Source organism: Lathyrus oleraceus, chromosome 3 (assembly GCF_024323335.1).
Source record: "Lathyrus oleraceus cultivar Zhongwan6 chromosome 3, CAAS_Psat_ZW6_1.0, whole genome shotgun sequence".
NCBI classification, from domain to species: domain Eukaryota; kingdom Viridiplantae; phylum Streptophyta; class Magnoliopsida; order Fabales; family Fabaceae; genus Lathyrus; species Lathyrus oleraceus.
In genome coordinates, this window is record NC_066581.1 from 44,701,787 (window position 1) to 44,722,905 (window position 21,119).

The 21,119-nt window shown below is 36.5% G+C and overlaps 2 protein-coding genes across 3 annotated transcripts in view; one reads left to right on the forward strand and one right to left on the reverse strand.

The window, feature by feature from the left end:
- Positions 1–16,031: 16,031 nt before the first annotated feature.
- LOC127129559 (uncharacterized) lies at positions 16,032–18,770 on the forward strand. Its single transcript, XM_051058714.1, has 3 exons — positions 16,032–16,261; positions 16,352–16,528; positions 18,746–18,770. Exons 1-3 carry the CDS (start codon positions 16,083–16,085, stop codon positions 18,768–18,770), a joined length of 381 nt encoding a protein of 126 aa, XP_050914671.1. The 5' UTR covers positions 16,032–16,082.
- A 422-nt stretch (positions 18,771–19,192) lies between these two features.
- Positions 19,193–21,119, reverse strand: part of LOC127132404 (uncharacterized) — a 62,411-nt gene continuing 60,484 nt past the window's right edge. Inside the window, exons 2-3 of one of the 2 annotated variants that reach the window (XM_051061354.1) lie at positions 19,787–20,028; positions 19,193–19,610 (exon numbers count right to left, since the gene is read on the reverse strand). In XM_051061354.1, coding sequence (XP_050917311.1) covers positions 19,364–19,610; positions 19,787–20,028 — 489 coding nt within the window. In that variant the 3' untranslated portion in view covers positions 19,193–19,363. The remainder of the gene's footprint in view (positions 19,611–19,786; positions 20,029–21,119) is intronic. The other variant, XM_051061355.1, reaches the window with a different exon arrangement.

A 21,119-nucleotide genomic window follows, 5' to 3' on the forward strand; every position in this document is an offset into this window, starting at 1 on the left:
TTAATTTAATTAAATAAAGTTGAATTATTGGATTATTATTATTATTATAGATGTTATTTATTTTAATAATAATTAAATAAATAAAATAATTGGAATATGAAGAGTGGAAGGGTAAAAGTGGAAATTGGATAAAAGAGGCCAAAGTGAGAACTCAGGTTGTTTTCACGTGTTTTGCCTCAGAATCAGAGAAAGGGGGAAACGCTGAAGAGAAAGAGAAGGAAGAGGAAAAGGCCAAAGATTGCTCAGAGTTTCCTTCAATCCAAAGAGGTAAGGGGTCTGAACCTTATTAAACAATAATATGCTGAAAATGGTGAAATATTGAATGAACGAAATTGGGATTTTAGTCGAAGGAATTCGTAGAAATTATATGCAATGATGTTAGGATTTGTGAAATCGAATAGGGGACTATTTGTATTAGGTGATATGAGTGATTTTATGTGAAATTGAACTGTTTAAGGATGAATTTGGATAGATCTCGTAGTAGAGAAAGCCATTGCAGATCTGGAAATCTGGTTTCTGGTCATACGCGTATGGCACTAGGCAATACGCGTATGAGATTGCTGGTACGCGTATGGCACTAGGCAATACGCGTATGGATGAGGAAGATGATGTTTTGAACGTGTTTTGGTCTCTGTTGGTACGCGTATGGGAATGTGATACGCATAGTATACGCGTATGGGTATGGGCAATACGCGTATGGATTTGGGCAGGCGCGGGCAATACGCGTATGGGCATAGACAATACGCGTATGGGCAGACTTGTGGTCTTTCCTGGGCTGTTGTTATGCAGTTTTTGGTTGTTTAGGCTGAGTGAGGTAACTTAGCTGATGCATGGTGTAAGAGGGATCATTTCCCGTTGCTTTGAGTGGTATAGATATTAGTAGGGTGTGATAATACTGTGTTTGATTACGTGGTATGATGTGATATGCTTTTGTGATAGAATGTGTTAATGATGATGATAACATGACTAATGATGCTGTTGTTGCTATGTTGATTATGATGCATGCTTGGTGTGCATGCATTTATGAAAGGCCGATGCCTAGTGATAAACGGACTGAGTTCCAATGATGTTGTTGACTCCGGGCTTGTTGAGAGGCTTGGTTCCTTGCGGGGAACTCGGATTCTATGGTGATGAATCTGGGAGTGGTGATCCTGTAGTTGGTCACAAAATGGGTATACCGAGTCGTGTTGAGTCATGCATGGGTGTGTGCATTGCATTTGATATGTTGTTTTGTTGATGTTCATGAGTATGTTGATTATGTTGATTATGATGAGCTGTGTTGGCATATGTGAAATATATTTATGTTTATATTTCTGTCGTTATATTATTATTTAATAATGAAATTCTCACCCCTTCTGCATATGTTTATGTTCATCTATGATGAGCAATGTGCAGATAAAGAGGAGTAGCTATTGTTGAGGTTTGAAGAATAAGTGTAGAGTTATTCTACAGAGTCGAGTCAAATGCTCTGGTCATGTGACACCGGGGTTATGGGATTCGATAGATAATTGATTATTATTTACGTGGTTTATGATGACTAACATGTTGAGATGTTTTGTTGAGATAATGTTGAACCAGTATTATGAATTGTTATAAGATGAATGATAATATTTGTGTTGTTGTCCGCTGCGAAGTTTTAATTAAATAAATATATGTTTTATATTGTGATGCGATAAGTGTTATGTTGTAAGAAATGTAAACTCTTCTACATGTTGTACTCTGATAATCTATTTAAATATGTCGTTTGGGTAGAAGGGTGTTACAGACACCACCAGGAATGATGAAATTGTTCAGATCCTCTGCATCCTCTTCCAAGATAGCAGCAGCTTCTTCAGGTTGATCAGCATGGATGAATCCTCCACTCTTGAACAAACCTTGCTCATTGAATGCCCCAGAACAGTAGCCGATGCCAGCCCGGGATCTGTTGTCTTCAAGCTCAATCATCTTCCCTAAACCAGCAACTGTACCACATTCAATGGCCAGTTTCGCATCTTTATAGGAGGCAAATGAAGGAGACTTCTTCTCAATTGGTTCAGCAATAGACAAAGCTTGGAAAGGAGTTCCAACTTCATCCTCAGCGTCAATATACGAGAAAGAAGACAGGTGGCTAACCAGGAATAAATCCATCAACAGCACTTAGTCTGGCAAATTCCTCCTTGAGTTCATAGTTTTCTCGCTCAAGATGATCCATCACTCTGGCAGAGATAACTCAGTGTAGTACCGGCGAGGTGCGTCTTCAAAATAAATGAAGATCGCAGGGTCAGACCACAGGACCGGAGGCTGAGAACAAAACACCCGCTTATGCAAATGATGCATGAAGTGTTTGTGCATATGCTTTATTTTTATTTCAAAGGAACTCAGGGGTTTTATTTGCAAACTTTGAAATATTAACATTTTGATCGTATATGAGAACATCTCATCAGATATATCAGGTAAAAAAAATTCCGGTTTTTTCCATGTTGAAATTTTTTGCAAATAACTCCTTTGAGTTCCTCGAAAATTTTCTTTTTATCTGATGATATGGATGCAGATGAATGCATGAATGCATGAATGCGCCAATCACACTCAAGGATCAAGCAAGTCACACCAGACAAAGGTCATGGGAAAGCTCATTGTATCCCTAATATCAATCATCCATTTTGGTGGATTTAGGTTTTCACCTTATCAACACCCAAGTTCCACTGATATTAACGGTACATGAACCGGCTCAAACATCCTTAATATCAATCATCCGTTTTGGCGGATTTAGGTTTACACCTTATCGATGCCCAAGTTCCATTGATATTAAGGTTGTCTGAACGACTCAACCATGAATCACGGGTTTCTGAGAGTCACGAGCATGGAGTCTTGGCTAAGAACCACCCAAAGGGAGTGTACTAGGGTTTAAACCTGTCAGACATGTTCTACCAGAGGTTCCCATAATCATCGTCCCATCTTTCGGATATTATCGGAGGAACGAATACTCGTATTCCAAAAATATTCTCAAGAGAGACTCTTATGAGTGTAGTATCGCGTAACAATCGCATCAGAACTGACATCTGAACGACCTCCGCACTACGTCCTAAAATAGGCCAAGATGGGCTTGGTAAACTAAGGTCCTTGGCTTCTAAGGCGCATGATTGAAAGAATAATGCCTAACCACAAATAACTTGTGTGACATCATTAATCCAACATGACCTCCACCAAGTGAATGGACTCGCAAGTCAACTGGCTAAGGAATACTCCACACCAGTCAACAAGACTACGCCATTCTCCTATCCTAAGGTGCACTCGAGTTCGGTTATAGAACTCATCTCACAAAGATCACCAAAGCAAACAGCAATTGTATATCAAGCAATTCAAACATTACAATCAATACAGTTATCCCAAATTGTACAAAAATATGTCAAATAACAGATAAACAAATATCATACAACAAGGGTGAAAAGTAGGCAATACCACCAGGGAAGGTCTAATACTTTTCCCCAGCAGAGTCGCCACTTTTCTGTAGCGGTGTATTCGTCACTTTATGATTTATTGACTAAATCAAAAGCAAAGCATACAAAGAATCGAGTCGCCACCGCACTTTTATTTATCCTAAGGACTGGCTAAAAAGCGAACAAAGGCCTAAGAAGTTTTACACGTAGAAAACTAATAAAAAGATCAGAGAATCTGGGTAAGGGGTAAATTACGCAATGGGAAGGTGTTAGGCACCCAAAACGTCCTAGGTACTCCTAGGGAGCCCTTTTCACAATTGTTGTATGAAAATGTTTATTTGTTTATGACATATTGTGCAAACATGAATGGGAAGATGAGAAAAGAATATACAATTTTTTATTGTTTTTGTGTTTGAACGGATGAACCCGTTGCCTACGTACCTTCCATCAAAGGTAAGGATCAAAACACCGTAGTTCGGCTAAAAGATTTCCAAAAATTAGTGAGTTCCTTTTAAAACACAAGCATTAAGGCTTTTCATTACCAATGGGAGAAAACTCAACCTGAATCAACAATCCACCATGCGAGGACGGCTTCAACGTACTAGTGAGGGGTTAACCCTATAATAAGTATGGAAGACTTACAATCAACTCACTAAGGATAAGGTAAGATTTACATCAACCACTATGGTAATTGAAACCTATGGCTAATGTATGAAAACATATTAACAATGGACAAAGCCACAAAACAATTGAATGTGTGAAGTTAACTGATTATGAGTATTCACAAAATATGGTCAAGGTATGATTAGGGTTCAATTCAAAGAAGTGTTATGAAATGGAGTTTGAAAAGTCAAGGACTTAGGGTCCAGGTTTCTAATTTGAAAAGGCATGAAAATGTTTGCACAACAAGTCAAAGTTTTTGAAAGCAAAGTGTGAAAAGGTTTAGGACAAAGAGGGTATGGAGAATGGAGTGTAAAACTTCTCAGAAAGGTTCACCTCTTGAGATCATATAGAAGATGATTCAAGTGTGCCCTTGGGAATAGGCAAAATGAGTAATAACAAATAAGCAAAACAAATGATACCGGAGGCCAATTGCTGGGCTTATGCCAATCTCAAAACAAAGGTGCATACCGGATACCAATAGATGGATTTACACCAATCTCCTAAAACAAACAAGGATGTCAGATGCCAATAAATGGACTTATTCCAACCTCCTAAAGCAAAACAAAACCTGGATATCAGATGCCAATCTGTCTGGACTTACTCTAATCTCCAACAACAAAACAAAATATGGATGTCAGATGCCAATCTGTCTGGACTTATTCTAACCTCCAAATGATGATCATAGGAATACAAAAGCCAACAACATGGTCTTACAATTGCATCCTCACATACAACAAACAAACAGAAGCAATGGACATAAGTGGCCAAATGAAATGGTCTTATACTCAATCCCTTCCAAATCATAGGAACAATGGCCAATTAATGGACTTACTGTTGTCCTCAATGGGCAAACCAAAGATGGATCACAAAGATATGAAATGATGATCATGCAATAATGAACAATTAATGATGATAAATGCACAAAGGCAAACAAGCAAACATGTACAAATGAACCAAGCAATCAATCAATCAAAGTCATTTAGCACACACTATATCCAAGCAATTAGGCTCAAGCAAGGGTTAGACTTTAAAGTCAACTGGAATGGGGTAAGTGTGCTCTTAACCTTAACATTGAGAGTTAAGGTGAAGCAGATGAAAGGATATGAGGGGTGTGCCTCATTGCTCTTATCCCTGGTCAGGGAGAGCTTTGAATATCAGAAGGTGTGGGAGTTCAGAAAGTTGGAACTCTCTCCACAAGTTAATGACTCGATAGATCTTGGGTTAAGATCCATAATGCTACAACATGTAATGTGAGCAAGGGGAAGACACACAGAATAGTAGGAGATAGGCTACATATCTCTTCTATCTACCAATTGCCTCATGTGAGGGCTTTTCCTGCTTGGGGACAAAAATAAACAATCACAAACATTGCCTCTTAAGGAGGACTTCAGACAGGTGCTTGGCCAAGTAACAGGCCAGGTCTTCCAGACTACATGAAGAAGAGACTCTACCTCAATGCTTAAGCTATCAAGCAAAGCAATAGCAAGTTCACAATGAACTATAGCAACTAAATGTACCTGTGGAAACATCAAACAAATCAGTATGCTATACAGACAATCAACCAACAGTTAATGCAACAGACAACCAATATAGGCAAAGGCAAAAGCCACAAGTCAATCCCAATTGAATCAAATTCAACCAACAAAACACACATTAGTGATCAAAAGCAAATATCAAATGCTCTCAAGATGAGGCATCATCAATTGTGTAACTTGCATGTGCAACCTGAAACAAAGCTTCAAACATGAGAAGCAAACCCTTAGGCTAAAGCCTAGGGTCCAAGATAGGGAAAAAATTTAAAAAAGAACCTGAAAATTAACCAAAATCAAGATTTATCAAATAAGAACAAAGTCCAATTGGTCTCATGTCAAAACTATGCACCAAATCCATTTCATAAGAAAATCATGTCAAACTATGCAAATTGAAACACATTGGGGCAAACAGAATGAACACAAGCATATCAAATCAACAATGGCTCAATAAATTCCAAGAAAAATCCTTCCTAAACAGAACACATTGAATGAGCAACACACCAAAAATCATGTCAATTGGATAAGTGGAATCATGTCAAAGAAAATCAACAAGTCAAAGCATGTTCAAACAAGCTCATACAAGGCACCAAATCATGCATCAACTTCAAGTAAACATAAAACAGAAATGACATAAGATAAATCAGTGAAACCAAAACCATGGCAAACTTCAAGATGTCTATAATACACATGCCAAATTTCAAGTCCATCCAATAAGCCACAAGAATTTCACAAATCATATGATATCATGACTCACAAAAGATCCACAATTTGTCAAACAGAGGGAAAATTCTCAAACAAATTGAAAATGCACTCAAAAAATTCCAGGAAAAATCACAAGCAAACTTAACATTCATAAGTATCACCATACAAAAATCCAGATCAATTCAAGTTCAATAGGCATGGTAATGAAAATCCACAAGACGGACAAGAAATGGTGTGACATACATTGTCACACCTCCAAAGATCACATCATATCTCACAATCCAGAAAGGCAAAAATAACAAACCATATACCAAAATGACCAGGAATGAGTTTAGATTATGCATGTAAAATTTCAAGAATTTTAGATCAAGCATCAGAATTTCAAAGATGAAATGGCAAGCCATATGCAAGAAATGACATATGAGAACAAACCCTAGGCAATTATGTTTTTCAGCCGTGCACAAATTCATTAAAAATCATCAAAAAAAAGAACACATTACAAGGATCATGGTGAAAAAAATCTCATGTGATTTGGATTATTATTGAGAGAGTTATGGATTTTTCATGTGGAAGAAAAAATAAAAAAAATGTGAAAGGCAAGCATGTAAACATGATAAGCAAATGTGAAAAAATGCAACAAGCCAATATGAGGAAATGATGGAAGCCAGAATCGAAGTGTGTGTGTGTTTGAAGTTGGCGCTCACTTAATGAAACGCAGCATTTCATTAAGTGAGGTGGCATGCTTTGATTCGCGGCATGGCATACAAACACGATTTTCATGCAAAAGCAAGGCAAAACGGATCAAAGCTACTTCTGGACACGAAACCCTACACGTTCATCACACATTCATACTGTTCTTCATGCTCAAGATCCAAACTCCACAGAAATGCACGAAAATTATATGAATCGAACCGTCTTTCATCACACATCAATAATCTAGCAATGACTTCTCTTAACTCTAACTACATGACAAGAATCGAGCAGAATAAATTTCATCCATCAATGTTCAAATCAACATATCTTCTTCAATTCTTGATGAAATTTCATGATCTAAGTTGCAGTGTCATCTACATGCTAAGATCTATAAGAACCACATGGTAATTGCAAGAATTGGCTCGATTGATTTCTCACCTCTATGAAGATGCAGCAGCTGGTTTGCTCGATTCAGAGCCTAGCAATGCAAAACAGATGTTCTATGTGGATGCAGAAGATGAACGAAGGCAAGAATCCAGCTCAACAATGCTCGCTTCTCTGGAAAACTCCAACTGCCATATGAATGTGCAAGGTTCAACAGTCAAGATCCAACATGAATTCTCAATGATCTTCCTTCAATTCACACCAATAAAGCCTGCAAATGATGATTAGAACAAGAACAAAGCAAAAGCAATGCAGAAATTGATGAAAAGAAGTTGAGAAAAATTGAGTGAAATTGAGAAAATTTTGAGATGAAGAAGTTTTGATCTGAAATTGTGAATGTGTTCATCGATTTTCTGTTATGATTAGGTTTAAATACCCCTTGTTAATCAGCATTGTTAATCATGATTAGTAAAAATGCAATGGATTAGTGAAATGATCATGTTATGTAACTTGGCCAAAATGCCCTCATGCTTATGTGACCAATGGAACAGTGTAAATTCACTTGCAGCAAGTCCAAAATTCTGTTTTAAGACAATTTGAATTGGTTTGGAATGAAAATTATGCATACTTTTCAAAATCACTTTTTCCCACCAAAATTCAAAATGAATTCACTTGAAAAATGCACTTTTTGTATGATGATTTTTGATGAAATATGATGAAGGATTATTATAGAACATGTCAAATGGAGATTGCTCAAAAAAGAATCACATGAATTGGCCTTTTGGTATGAAAGTTATGCCTTGTTGAAGTTCAACTTTTCTTGACAATTATTTGATCATAACTTGCCAACCACAAATGAGAAATTGATGTTCTTGGACTTTTTGGAAAGGTGAGAGCAAGATCTTCAACTTTCATGTTGGACAAAATTTGATTTGAAGCTTGCTTGATGATGTAAAGTTGAGGAGAAGACCTTTCCATTTTTGGCAGTTGGAAATTACGGGTCACTTGCTATTTTGGGAAACTTTTTGTCTGACCTCCAATTCCTCAATGATGATGTTTGACATGTTACATGAGGCTTGTATGGACATGAATGAGACCTTTCCAACCATCTCACACCTTCAAATCCCTAATTAAATGCACAGTTGACTTTGCTAGGGTTTTGGTTGACTGAACAATGCCTTGATGAATTTCAAGCCTCTACCACTTGAGATTTTGATTCCGAATGATATCACAACTCATATGAGCTCTTGATGAATGATCATGGTGCCCAAATTCTTCAGAATGGCCACCATGTATGGCTCAATGACTGCCTTTGACTGATTGGCTGTTGATTGCTTCAGCTGCAAGTAACATGGTTAGATGACAATATTTTTGTACTTTTGGTTAGTAAACAAATGAAAAGCAATGATATACAAATGCAAAACATGCTTGGTGATCAAGAACCACACTCACAAGATGACCCACCCACAAGGAAGGAGGCAAGGTGCACAATGATCCTTGAGGCAATGCTATGATATGATATGATGCCCTGAGGGATCTTAGGGACAAAATTGGGGTCTTACAGCAATGTTCATGCTTGCATGGGCGTATGCAGGCCCATGAAGCAATGCAATTCGGTCCAAAACCAATTGAAATAAGGTCTGAATGAAGCTTGAATGGCAAGGCAAAGTTATTTGATCATTTGAAGCTTGAATCTTGCCAACTGATATAACCCTGTTTACACCATACACAGACCCCTTAAACTTAGTCCAAAATGAATGAATTAAAACTCTTTGGAAAGCTTAGATCAAGAGGAACAACTCTTACGTTGAACACTTTTCCATTTAGAACTTGTATCATGGTGAATTTTGAGGTGGAAGTTTGGAAATTTCAACATGTTGGAAAAATTTCTAAGTGTCAAGTCACATATTCAATTATTCCACCTTGCTTAACTTTTTATGTGAGCTCCAAATGAGAAAAGTGTCTTCATCAAAGTTGTAGCTATTTAAAATACCTTCAAAATGGTCACCAATTGGATGTCATTTGGATGTATAATGAGTGGGTTATGCATTTTTGAAGTTGAGGAAAATCACTTGTTCAATGGTATTGGTCCAAAATGACCTATAATGTATCCTCATATCACATGCTCATAAAAGTTTATTTATCTCTCACTCCAAACATAAAAGTTGAAGTATACATCTTGAATTGGATTGTGAAACTTATAAATATTTCATATCATAAACATTGAGCAAGTTATGGCCTTGGGAAGTTGACTTTCAAATTAGGGTTTAGACAAATTGACCTATAATGTTTCAACATAGAAAATGACTTTCCAAGAAAAATTAGCTCTAGACCTCAACATGAAAGTTGTTTGGAATGTCATTTAGAGTAACATTTCTCTTGGACTCATTTTCATATGATGCAAATTGTAGGAGATAGGGTCTAGGGAGACCCAGTTTTGATCAGATGAATTCATCTGGCCAACCACCATCAACCAACTTGCTAGCTTGCAATTCTCTTGACTTTTTAGGCTCATGGTAGATCATATATGTGTAAGATGATGAAATTAAAAGTGTCCCTTGAGAAATTTGATCAATTGGTGAAGAAGTTTGTTGAAGAAGTTACTCAAGATACCCAGATAAACTAGGGTTTCCAAGGCAAACCAATTCCAAACTCTTGAAGAAATCTTGATCAAAATAACATGTAAAGATCATTGGGACTCATATATGATGCTTAGGGACATTGTGGATCATTCCTTGGTTGTGCTCTTAACAATGAGGGTCTTAAACCTTAGATATGAACTTGATGGATCAATGGTGATCTACCTACAAAAGAGTTAGGCAAATACAAAGACATATTTTTGGTATTTTGGTTAGTAAAATGATAACATACAAGTATGATACAATCATGTGGTGCTTGGTGATCTCTCCCAAAACAAACCCAATGAAAGAGGGGTAAGGAGGATGTCAAGGTATGATCCCAATGCTAATGCATATGATGAGATAGCATGAGGGATCTTAGGGTCAAAATTGGGGTCTTACAGCTGCCCCTGTTAAAGGACATTCTAACTGAGGAGGTGAAGGTTAAAATCTTCGTATCGACTCAGTAGAATGGGCTTAAATAACAACATATAGAAACAAATTTTGGTCCCTAAGAGACCTCATGATGCATATGATATGAATGTTAAAATGGATCTCTGTGGGGAAATGTCACCACAAAGGAAAAGAAATCAGAGATACCGAAAAGTCTGCAGGAGCATAATGTATTCCGTAAGGAAAATTCACTGGGGAGACAGAGACTCTGAGGGGATAAAAGAGGTTATGTGTAGGCCAGGCTACGACTTAAAAGAAACTGCTAAGAGACTTCAGGAATTCCATAAAAAACGAAAAGACTCGGTCGGGGAAGTAAAACATCTGCAGGGGAAGCGAGTAGATCAGGATAAAACTGACGTACTTGGATCATGCAGGAAAAGTGATTTCACTAAGGAAATACACACTCAACTCAACTGAGGAAGAAATGAACTTCAACATAGGAGGAGCAGAAATTTATTATCCATTACCGGTTACTGGGTATGGAGATAATAGAGATATGACAGAGAGGACACCCGCCATCGGTCAGGATGAACATATCAAGGATGACTCACTGAGAACCGCCAGGAGGGTGTATTTGTTACTAGTTACTAGGTAAGAATAGCCTTGCTAGGGAAAGCTGCAGAAATAGGATTTACAGCTACCAGTTACTGGGCAGAAGACCAAAGATGAGAATATCCGTCACCGGTTAAGGTGAACATATCAAGGATAGACTCAAAGGAAAGAAAATCTGTCATCGGTTAAGATGAACATGTCAAGGATAGACTTTCCTAGGGACGTTAAGGAGGATACCCGTCATCGGTTAAGATGAACATATCAAGGATAAACTACCTGAACCAAAAGTAGGAATTACATCTATCGAATGCTGGATAGAATACCATCAAAGAGAATATCCGTCACCGGTTAGGATGAACATATCAAGGATAGACTCTGGGGGAGGAATAGGAATTACATCTATCAATTACTGGATAGAATACCATCAAAGAGAATATTTGTCACCGGTTAAAGTGAACATATCAAGGATAGACTCTGCAAGGGAGGAAAAGCAGGATTTACAACTACCGGTTACTGGGCAGAAGACCGCAAAGAGAAAGAAACCCGTCATTAGTTAGGACGAACATATCAAGGATTAACTCTCTGGGGAGTAAAATAGGGATTACAACTACCTTTTTACTGGGTAGAATACCAAATATGAGAGTGTTGGTTCTTTGTGTTGGCATCAATTTTAGTAAAACTTAGTGTTATCACAAGTTGTCACGCGTGTTGTCTTGACATGTGATATCAGCTTCCTGCATGATGTTTAAATATGGTTGTGCAGGATTTAGCTAAGATGTCAGACCCAATGTTAAGACATGTGTATACAAAACATTTAGTCGGAATGTTATGTATCTTAATATTGCGGTTTTCATACAAAGTTGTGTGTGATTATGTGAAGATTGAATGCGCTATTCAAGGAGTAATTTGATTTAAAACCAAATTGTTCTATTTTCCAATAAGGGGTGATTAGCTGCTGTTTCTTTAGAAGATACGCAAGGAAAATAGAATTAGGGTTTTATGTTGCCCAGGCCCATTCAAAAGCTTCTATTTAAAGGCCATGTAAAACCTGGTTTAAACACACAAGAGACGAACGATAAAGAGAGAGAGTTTTAGGGTTTTAGCCTTGTGTGAGATTGTGTATTGTAAGCCAAGGATGTTCTAACACCACAAATGTCTTCAGGAGTAACCTGGTACTACCTATTCTGAATAGTTGGATAGCGATATTTTGGTTTCCTCTTTGCTTTGTGGTCGGCGCTCTTCCTAGACTTTCGAAGCTTGACTGGAGGTGTGCTCACCTTCCGTATTCTACTTTTAGCGAGGATATAACTGAATGTAAATGAAATTTATTGAAGGACATTTCTTCAAAGTCTTTCCTCGATTTTTATGGCGAAAGTTATCCATGTAGCCGACCCCATTTAGTGCACTACGCCAAAAACTGGAATAGACAGCGCACCTTAGAGGGCGCTTTATTACAAAAGCGCACTCTAAAGTGAAGCGAAAAAATAAGGAGCGAACAACTGGAATAGACAGCGCACTTTAGAGGGCGCTTTTGTAATAAAGCGCCCTCTAAGGTGAAGCGAAAAGATAAGGAGGAGATAGAGGGACAACAATACAGGGCGCTTTTTAGAAAGCGCCTTCTAAGGTTACCCTTAGAGGGCGCTTTTAAAAAAGCGCTCTATAAGTCCATGTGCATTTCCAGTTTATAAAGCACTTTTGGAAAGCCTTAGAGAGCGCTTTCATAAGCGCCCTCTTAGGCCCCCTTTAGAGGGCGCTTTTTTTCCACAAGCGCCCTCTCACTACGCCAAAAACTGGAATAGACAGCGCCCCTTAGAGGGCGCTTTATTACAAAAGCGCACTCTAAAGTGAAGAGAAAAAATAAGGAGCATACTATTGGAATAGACAGCGCACTTTAGAGGGCGCTTTTGTAACAAAGCGCACTCTAAAGTGAAGCGAAAAAATAATGAGGAAATGGAGGGACACCAATAGAGGACGCTTTATTGAAAGCGCCCTCTAAGGGTAACCTTAGAGGGCGCTTTTGAAAAAGCGCTCTCTAAGTCCATGTACATTTCCAGTTTATAAGGCGCTTTTGGAAAGCCTTAGAGAGCGCTTTCAGAAGCGCCCTCTTAGGCTCCCTTTAGAGGGCGCTTTTGTAAAAAAGCGCCCTCTAAAGTGAAGTCAAAAAAAAAATAATGAGGAAATGGAGGGACAACAATAGAGGGCGCTTTAGTGAAAGCGCCCTCTAAGGTTACCCTTAGAGGGCGCTTTTAAAAAAGCGCTCTCTAAGCCCATGTACATTTCCAGTTTAGAAGGCGCTTTTGGAAAGCCTTAGAGAGCGCTTTCAGAAGCGCCCTCTTAGACCCCCTTTAGAGGGCGCTTTTTTTACAAAAGCGCCCTCTAAGGTCCCCTTTAGTAAACATTAAAATTATAACATATACTTCATGTCTCTTTATTTTCCCTTTCTACAAGCTATTTCGTTTACGTAACTGGGTTTTCTCTCTACTGCGTCCACCGTCTACTGCGATTACTCTCGTCCTCCGTTCGTTCTCCCTCCCTCACCGTCGTCGTCGCCGTCGCCTTTTTCTGCTGCTGCGTTCACGTTCACGTCCACCGTCACTGTTCACTTTCTTCTCCATCGTTACCGTCACCTTGAAGGTATTTCTCTTCTCCATCTTTACCGTTCACTTTCTTCATGTGTTTGATTAGGGCATTTTCTAAACTTAGTTTTACATTTTGTGCATTATGTTGATTAATGTTGTTTAGGGTAAACTGAGTTTTTTATTTCTGATTGAAAGCTTATATCATTTGAAGTGTGTTTGAGCTTGTGCTTGGAAGTTTGATGATTATGGATGCAAGTTTGTTCATGTTCCAAACACCATAAGTTTGCATTGGTCTTTTGCATGCAGTAGGTGTGTGTGAGTTTGCATTGGTCTTTTGCATGCAGTAGGTCTTTTGCATGAGAAATGGAAGGTATATGAATGTGTTGACGTATTGAATCATTGTCTTACTTGGGTCTTATTGAATCATTTCTATATTACAGATAAAATGGCTAACCAAGACGATACTCATGCCGCGAATGAATCACGTAATAATGTTAAAAAAGAAATCAAACGAGGATTGACTGTTATGAAGTCAATCATTCGTGCAAGAGACAAGGGTGTAAAATTTGAAGTGCATTGGAGTGCTGAAGACCAACTAATTGAGCCTAACGGTTCAATGTTGGCAAGTTACATTGGTTTCCTTGTTCGACAACATATTCCGATTACATGTGATAATTGGAGAAGTCCGGACTTGAAGGTTGGCAAGGAAAAAATATGGTCGGAGATACAGGTACTTACCATATATTGTTATATGTTTTTTTTGTTGACTATTTGTTAACCATATATTGTTATAATATGACTTTATAATAACACACTCCATTTGTATGTTTTTTAGAGATCCTTTCACATCGATGAAAGCCGGCAAAAATATTGTATTCAATTGGTCGGAAAAAGACTCCGAGGATTTCGATCCTTTTTGTGCAACAAATTTCTCAAGGATGAGGAAGGAAAATTTGTTGAAGGAGAACGGCCAATGAAGTATGCCGAGATTATTTCAGCCGATGAATGGGATAACTTTGTCGCCAAACGAAGAAACGAAAAATTCCATGTAATGTCTATTAATTATGGTATTATACAATTGTTAAGTTACTTGGTTCTAATATGCCTTAAACTTTTTTATCCAGGAAGTAAGCGACATAAATAGGAAAAGGGCATCAAAACCCGCGTATCCGTACAAAAAAGGGTGTACGGGTTATGCACGGTTACAACAAAGAATTGTGAGTATATTCAAATGCTATGAGCTTATACATTGTCACAATATGTTATAATTGATGATCTTATAATCTAATTCAATGTGTAGCTAGCCGAGGAGAAAAGTGACGCAACATCTCTTCCGGACCACGTATTATGGAAGGCTGCTCGGGTTGGGAAGGATGGGGCTGTCGTTGAAGCAATCCAAAATGTTTATGACGAATGTGTAAGTATATGTAACATTATTTCTTTAATTATATCGAAAATTTTGTTAGACATATAATTCATTTTTAATCTCCTCTAATAATATTTCAGGAGACTTTATCCCAAACCGTACCTTCAACCGAGGTCCAGGATTGCAGAAGCGTACTTAGTCGAGTACTAAATGTTCCTGAGTATTCCGGTCGTGTGAGGGGTAAGGGTTTTGGTGTGACTCCGTCGTCATTTTATAAAAAAACAAAAACAAAAAATCCTACCAACAAAGAGGTGATGGAGACCTTGGCGGAGTTAAGGGCACAAGTACTCCAACTGCAAAACGAGAATGCAAGGTATAGAGAGGAAAGGTGCGCTTCCGAGGCAAAAGATACTAGTGACCGAGCTAGTATCAATCATCAACCGAAATTTCCCGAGGTAATTATATATGTTATTATGAAATTAAAATAGCACTTTTTTACTTGACACATATACAAGTTAACAATAACATTTATTATTGGTTTAGGGCATTTCACCTTGTCAGCTGTATCTATCGTCACCAACTTATCGCATGGTTGGCAAGGGAAAAGTGCACAATACTTCGGGTGAATTACTTCACCATAATCCCCTCCCGGTGGGATTTATGAAAGTTTCGGTTGACCTCGTATTAGATACGGACGCCCGTCTACCATTACCTGACGTTGTTTCAGAGACAACGTTGATGCGAGATGCAGTCGGATCCTTTGTTGGTTGGCCGTCAGATCTAATTTTCCCTGATGCCGAGGTATATATGTTCTAAATGATTATGAATATTTAGTATTCACATTTCAATTCAGCTACAATTATGATATTTAATCAATTATATGGTAATGTTAGACTCCTACAAGACCCACACATAAAGTTGGTAAAGGGATTTCAAGACGCATCGAGTCGGTTGCATCTCAAAAAGAGGTACAAATATATATACCCATTGAATTATATACGCAACGATTCTGTTGCATCACAAAAAGTCATGATTTATTTTATATGAATTTTTAGGTTCCCGGTCGAGAGTTGAAAAGCGCTGCTAAGGATATTCCAACGACGTCCGGGACAAAATCTCAAATTATGATGCGTCTTGAGAAAATGGTGGAGGAGTCCGATATTATGCAAGGGTCCGTTCGTAGTATAGATTTTGATGAAGGTGTTTTCGGAGCTGCTCAGTTCGAAATAATTGCAAAGGAGGACTTCCAACAACTTTTTGAACACACCGAATTGGGCATCGCTGTCATTCATACATACATATGGTACTCCGATCAATCTATAATTTACTTAGTTGAACAATTTATTTACACATTTCAATGAGTAGTCTAATGCTTATTATGTTTCTATTTAAGGTATATGTATGTAACATTGATGCGGGGAACTGAATTGTGTAACCGTTTCAATTTTATTGCTGCTTCCCGTATCAATGCAACGTTAATAACGAATAATCCAACATCCGTAAAGAATGATCTAGTCGATAGATTCATGGCGGCCGGCGATAATACTACACCCAGTTTGTATTTTTTACCGTTTAATTCTGGCAACGGGTTAGATTTTCTTTCTAATAATTTCATTCTAATCTATGTATATCTTTTACGTAGAAAATTTTCATTCATCTAAATTTTTGTTTTATTTTACAGTGGTCACTGGGTGTTGGTTGCTATGGATCTTTCGAGACTAAAAGTGTATTATCTCGATTCTTTATCGGGTGATTGGAGTAAATATCCGAATATGAAGAAGACGGTTGATGCGTAAGTGAAATTCCCCTAAATATTCGTGTGTATTTGTATATTTAATTATGTCTGTCAGATTGATCTCAATATACGTTTTTATTTTGTTAGGGCAATAATAAAATTTAGATTGAAAAAGAAATACCGCAATAGGAAGGACATTACCTGGATCAGAGTTCAGGTATATATTAAGTATCTTATTTTTGCTTATAATAGTGTTTTTTTTTTGCTTATAATAGTGTTTGTAAGAAATTAACTATATATATATTGTTTGTTTTTCTGTGTAGTGTCCTCAGCAAAATAATTCGGTCGATTGCGGATTTTTTGTATTGAGATTTATGAGAGACATCATTGCGTTGAATCGTATAGACATCCAAAAATGGTATGGAATAATAACTTAGGGTTTATTTTAATATTATCGAATATTTCATCTAATTTGTTACTAAATCATGAATATGTTTTATTCTCTTAATTTTAGTACTTTGAGGAATACAAAACTTACTCAAGAGCAAATTTGGATGAAATCAAGGATGAATTGTGTCAATTCATTGTTGATCAAAGAATCATATAGCTAGGTTGTATATTGTTGTACATATATGTATGGAATGTTGTTGTTGGATGTTGTTGTTGTATATATGTTGTATATTGTTGTTGTAATTTTACTAAATCATGAATATGTTGTTGTATATTGTTGATCAAAGAATCATATATTAATGTTGTATATATGGAGGATTAATGTTGTATATAAATGGATTCATGTTGTATATATCAATGGATTAATGGTGTATAACATTGGATTAAAGGATGAAATCAATATGAATTTTACACTTTTGCAGCATGCGAACAGGTTACCAATTAAATATCCACTATTTTTCAAACAATTTTTTTTAAAATAACTAACACTTTAGAGGGCGTTTTGTCCAGAAAGCGCCCTCTAAACACTTTACATTGACAACTTTAGAGGGCGCTTTTTCCTGAAAGCACCCTCTAAACACTTTACATTGACAACTTTAGAGGGCGCTTTTTCCTGAAAGCGCCCTCTAAACACTTTACATTGACAACTTTAGAGGGCGCTTTTTTCCTGAAAGCGCCCTCTAAACACTTTACATTGACAACTTTAGAGGGCGCTTTTTCCAGAAAGCGCCCTCTAAGGTGTCCCTTTATGGACCACTCCAGAGGGCGTTTTTTTCTGAAAGCGCACTATAATGTGGCCACTTTAGACAGCGCTTTCTCCAGGAAAACAAAGCGCTATCTTTACCTATGCCAGCGCCAGATTAGAGGGCGCTTTAAAGCGTTGTTATAGGCCAAAAAAAGCGTCATCTTTTCCCTTATTTGGCGTAGTGGTGGGATAAGACTTGAATGTTGTTGGTGTTCAAAGGAAAAAAAAAATCAAAATCTAAGTTTAACTAATACCATGTAAATAAATGGGGTCTCCTTAGGGTGAGAGACCTCAATAGGTCTCTCATAGTATGGATCAGATTTTTACATTTTTTATAGTTTTCAATTATTTACTGGTGATTTTATACGTTCGCAAAATTTTATTATTTAATTTGCAGGAGTTTAAAATTGTTGTTAAATAGTTGAAAATAAAAAAAGAAATTGAAATTTTACGGGAATTTAAATCATGGTTGAAAACTAAAAACAGAAGAAAAAAAAAGTTGAAATGTTGGTCTCCCAAGTGAGAGACTTATGCAAGTCTCATACCCTAGATAGCACTAAATAAATGAATTTGTTTAAGATAAAACACATAATTAATAAAAAAAACTGTTTTTTATTAAAGTTAAGAGTTTGATTTTTTTTCTTACAAAAAGATAAAAGTTTGATATAGAAAAAAAGAAAAGGTTAGAGGTTAGGAAGTAAACGAAGGATCATGAGACATAGTCCGTTTATTTGAGTTTATTAAAAAAATAATTTATAAAGTGTTATAAATTTTTGTTTTTTAAAAAATTAAATCTTTTTTGATAAAACTTCAAATATAAATTTAGTTGAATATTTATTTTCAAAATATAATTTTAGATACATTTTATTGAAACTTTTGTAGAATATCAAAATTTTAAAAAATTGCTTAATTTTAAATCTACTTTAAATAACTTTTTATAAAAAATACTTTTAAAATATATTTTTTTTTAAATGTTACAATTTTGACTATATTTTAATTTTCAATATTGTATATGTATGTTATAAAATGTCAAAATTAAGTTTTTTGATTTAAAAAAATGAATTTAAAAATTTTGTAATATTTTCAAAAGCGTTTTAATAAAAATCAATTTTGTAAATACAAAAAATAAATCTTTTTTTTCTTTAAATTAAAACAAACATGTTCATAATAACCGACTTAACAAACACATAACTAAATTAGAAAATAAATAGCTTACAGTATAATTAGTTAACTACACTAACAAACCTATAACTAACTAAGTCTAAGGTCTAATTATTGTTAAGAAATTTTAAAGAAGAGTCTAAACGGCATGATGGTGTCTTTATATATCTTTGAACAATGAAGTTTCCATAATAGCACAATCACGAGTGCAAAGTAGCATAAGATTGCAGCTAATTATTTATTAGAAGAAAATTTAGACAAAACATCTAGTAATGAATAGTTGCTTAAGAATTGAGTTGATAGCAACATCAGAACTAGTACTTCTTGATGAATTCATAAATGTGATTACTGATTTCCTCAGCAGCTTCTTGGTTGTTGAAGTGAGCCACACCTTCCTGTATAACTACTTCCTCCAAATTTGGAACATCTTTCTTGAAGTTACCACTCTCAATGTATTGCTTCGAACCAAAAGACAGGTAAACTAAATCCAAATCACCTGTGATGAACTTCACTGGCACTTTAATTTGTGCTCCAGTCCATGCTGCTGTCAACTCCCAATTTCTGTAAACATAATATATAAACACAAGCATAGTAATATAAACTTACGTATCACCGATATAACACTTGTAAGTTGTAATTACGTTTAATCGATTCATTTTTTAAAATTATTAACAGTATTTACGTGTCAGTCTCGTGTAGTATTTCTGATGAATGATGGACAAAAGAATAAGACTTACATGTTGAAATTTCTGTAGTAGTTAAGGGCACCAGTGAATCCTGTCTTTTCAAATTTAGAAGCATAGTAATTGATATCTTGTTGTGAGAGCCAAGAAGGTAGGGGCCTTGTGATTATAGCTTCTGGAAAAGCTAAGAAGCCTTCTTTGGGTATTATTAGTGGCTTACCACTCCTGCCTGTAAGCATGGCCTTCAAAACTAATTCTGGGCTTTTTGCAAATTCAGCTTCTGTTTTCCCGGGTTCCTGTGTCACAGGTGTTGGTATTGGATTATGCACAATAAACATAACAAGTTTTTTCTAATATGCTCAAATCTGTAAAAGAATGGTATGAGAATTAGGTTCTGGCACGATATTTGGGTGGGATCGAATTCGTTGTGTTTCTTTTGAGAATTTGTTCCTTATTTTCGAGCAAACAACTTTTGTGGTGGAATTAATGAGTGTTGGCGAAAGGAATGCTTGAGCTTGAAATTATATGTGGAATTGGTCTTGGAAGAAGAGCTCCTAAAGGAGTTACTTAGGCTATTGTTGGGGTGGTTTAGGAAGGTCAGGAGGATGCCTAGTCATAGTTTCTCGACTCCTAGAAAAAAAAATTGTGTGGACTGCTTATACTAGACTTTACTCTCTTGTAGCAAAAGTTGATAGCATGTCGGTTCAAGTGATCTAGAGTTTGACTAGGGTTTGGAAGAGTTTGACATCATCTAAAGTGATATTCTTTTTCTTTTGGTAGTTGATTCGGGATAGATTGTCGACTAGGTGAATGTGTCTAAGAGACCGAGTCTGCGGATTATTTGTTTGTCGTGTGTGAGGTGGCCTACGTGATCATTAGTTGGGTAAGTATGTCTTTACCTCTTGAGATTATAGGGTTTTTGAGGTTTTACAAGAGCTTGACAAGATAGGAAGACTTGTATAAGGTTGTTTTTTATCTGACATTCAATGGTCTAAATTATTTAAAAAATATGTCATAAAATTATTATTCATAGGAAAAACTTGTTGGTTAATCATTGGTTGAATTTGAAAATTAGTTTGATTTGGAAATTGATCGATTCTTATACTCCGGCCTCTAACTTCTCCTGGCTAGAATAGAATAGGAGTGTGATCCCCCTCTGTACCTCCATTTTTAAAGATGGATTGGATGGCCAATATTTTGCATGTGACGGAGTTTATCTTCTTTCAAGTGTCTCTTTCAAGTACTGTGTGATGTTGTTCAATTATTACTTTGTTGTTTGATTGTGTGTTGATATTTCTAGTAGTATGTTCTTTCTTCGGCCTTTTGTTTTAGTCAACTCTTCTTTCTCTTGTTTAGAGCATTGCATGTGATTATTTGTATGTGCTAC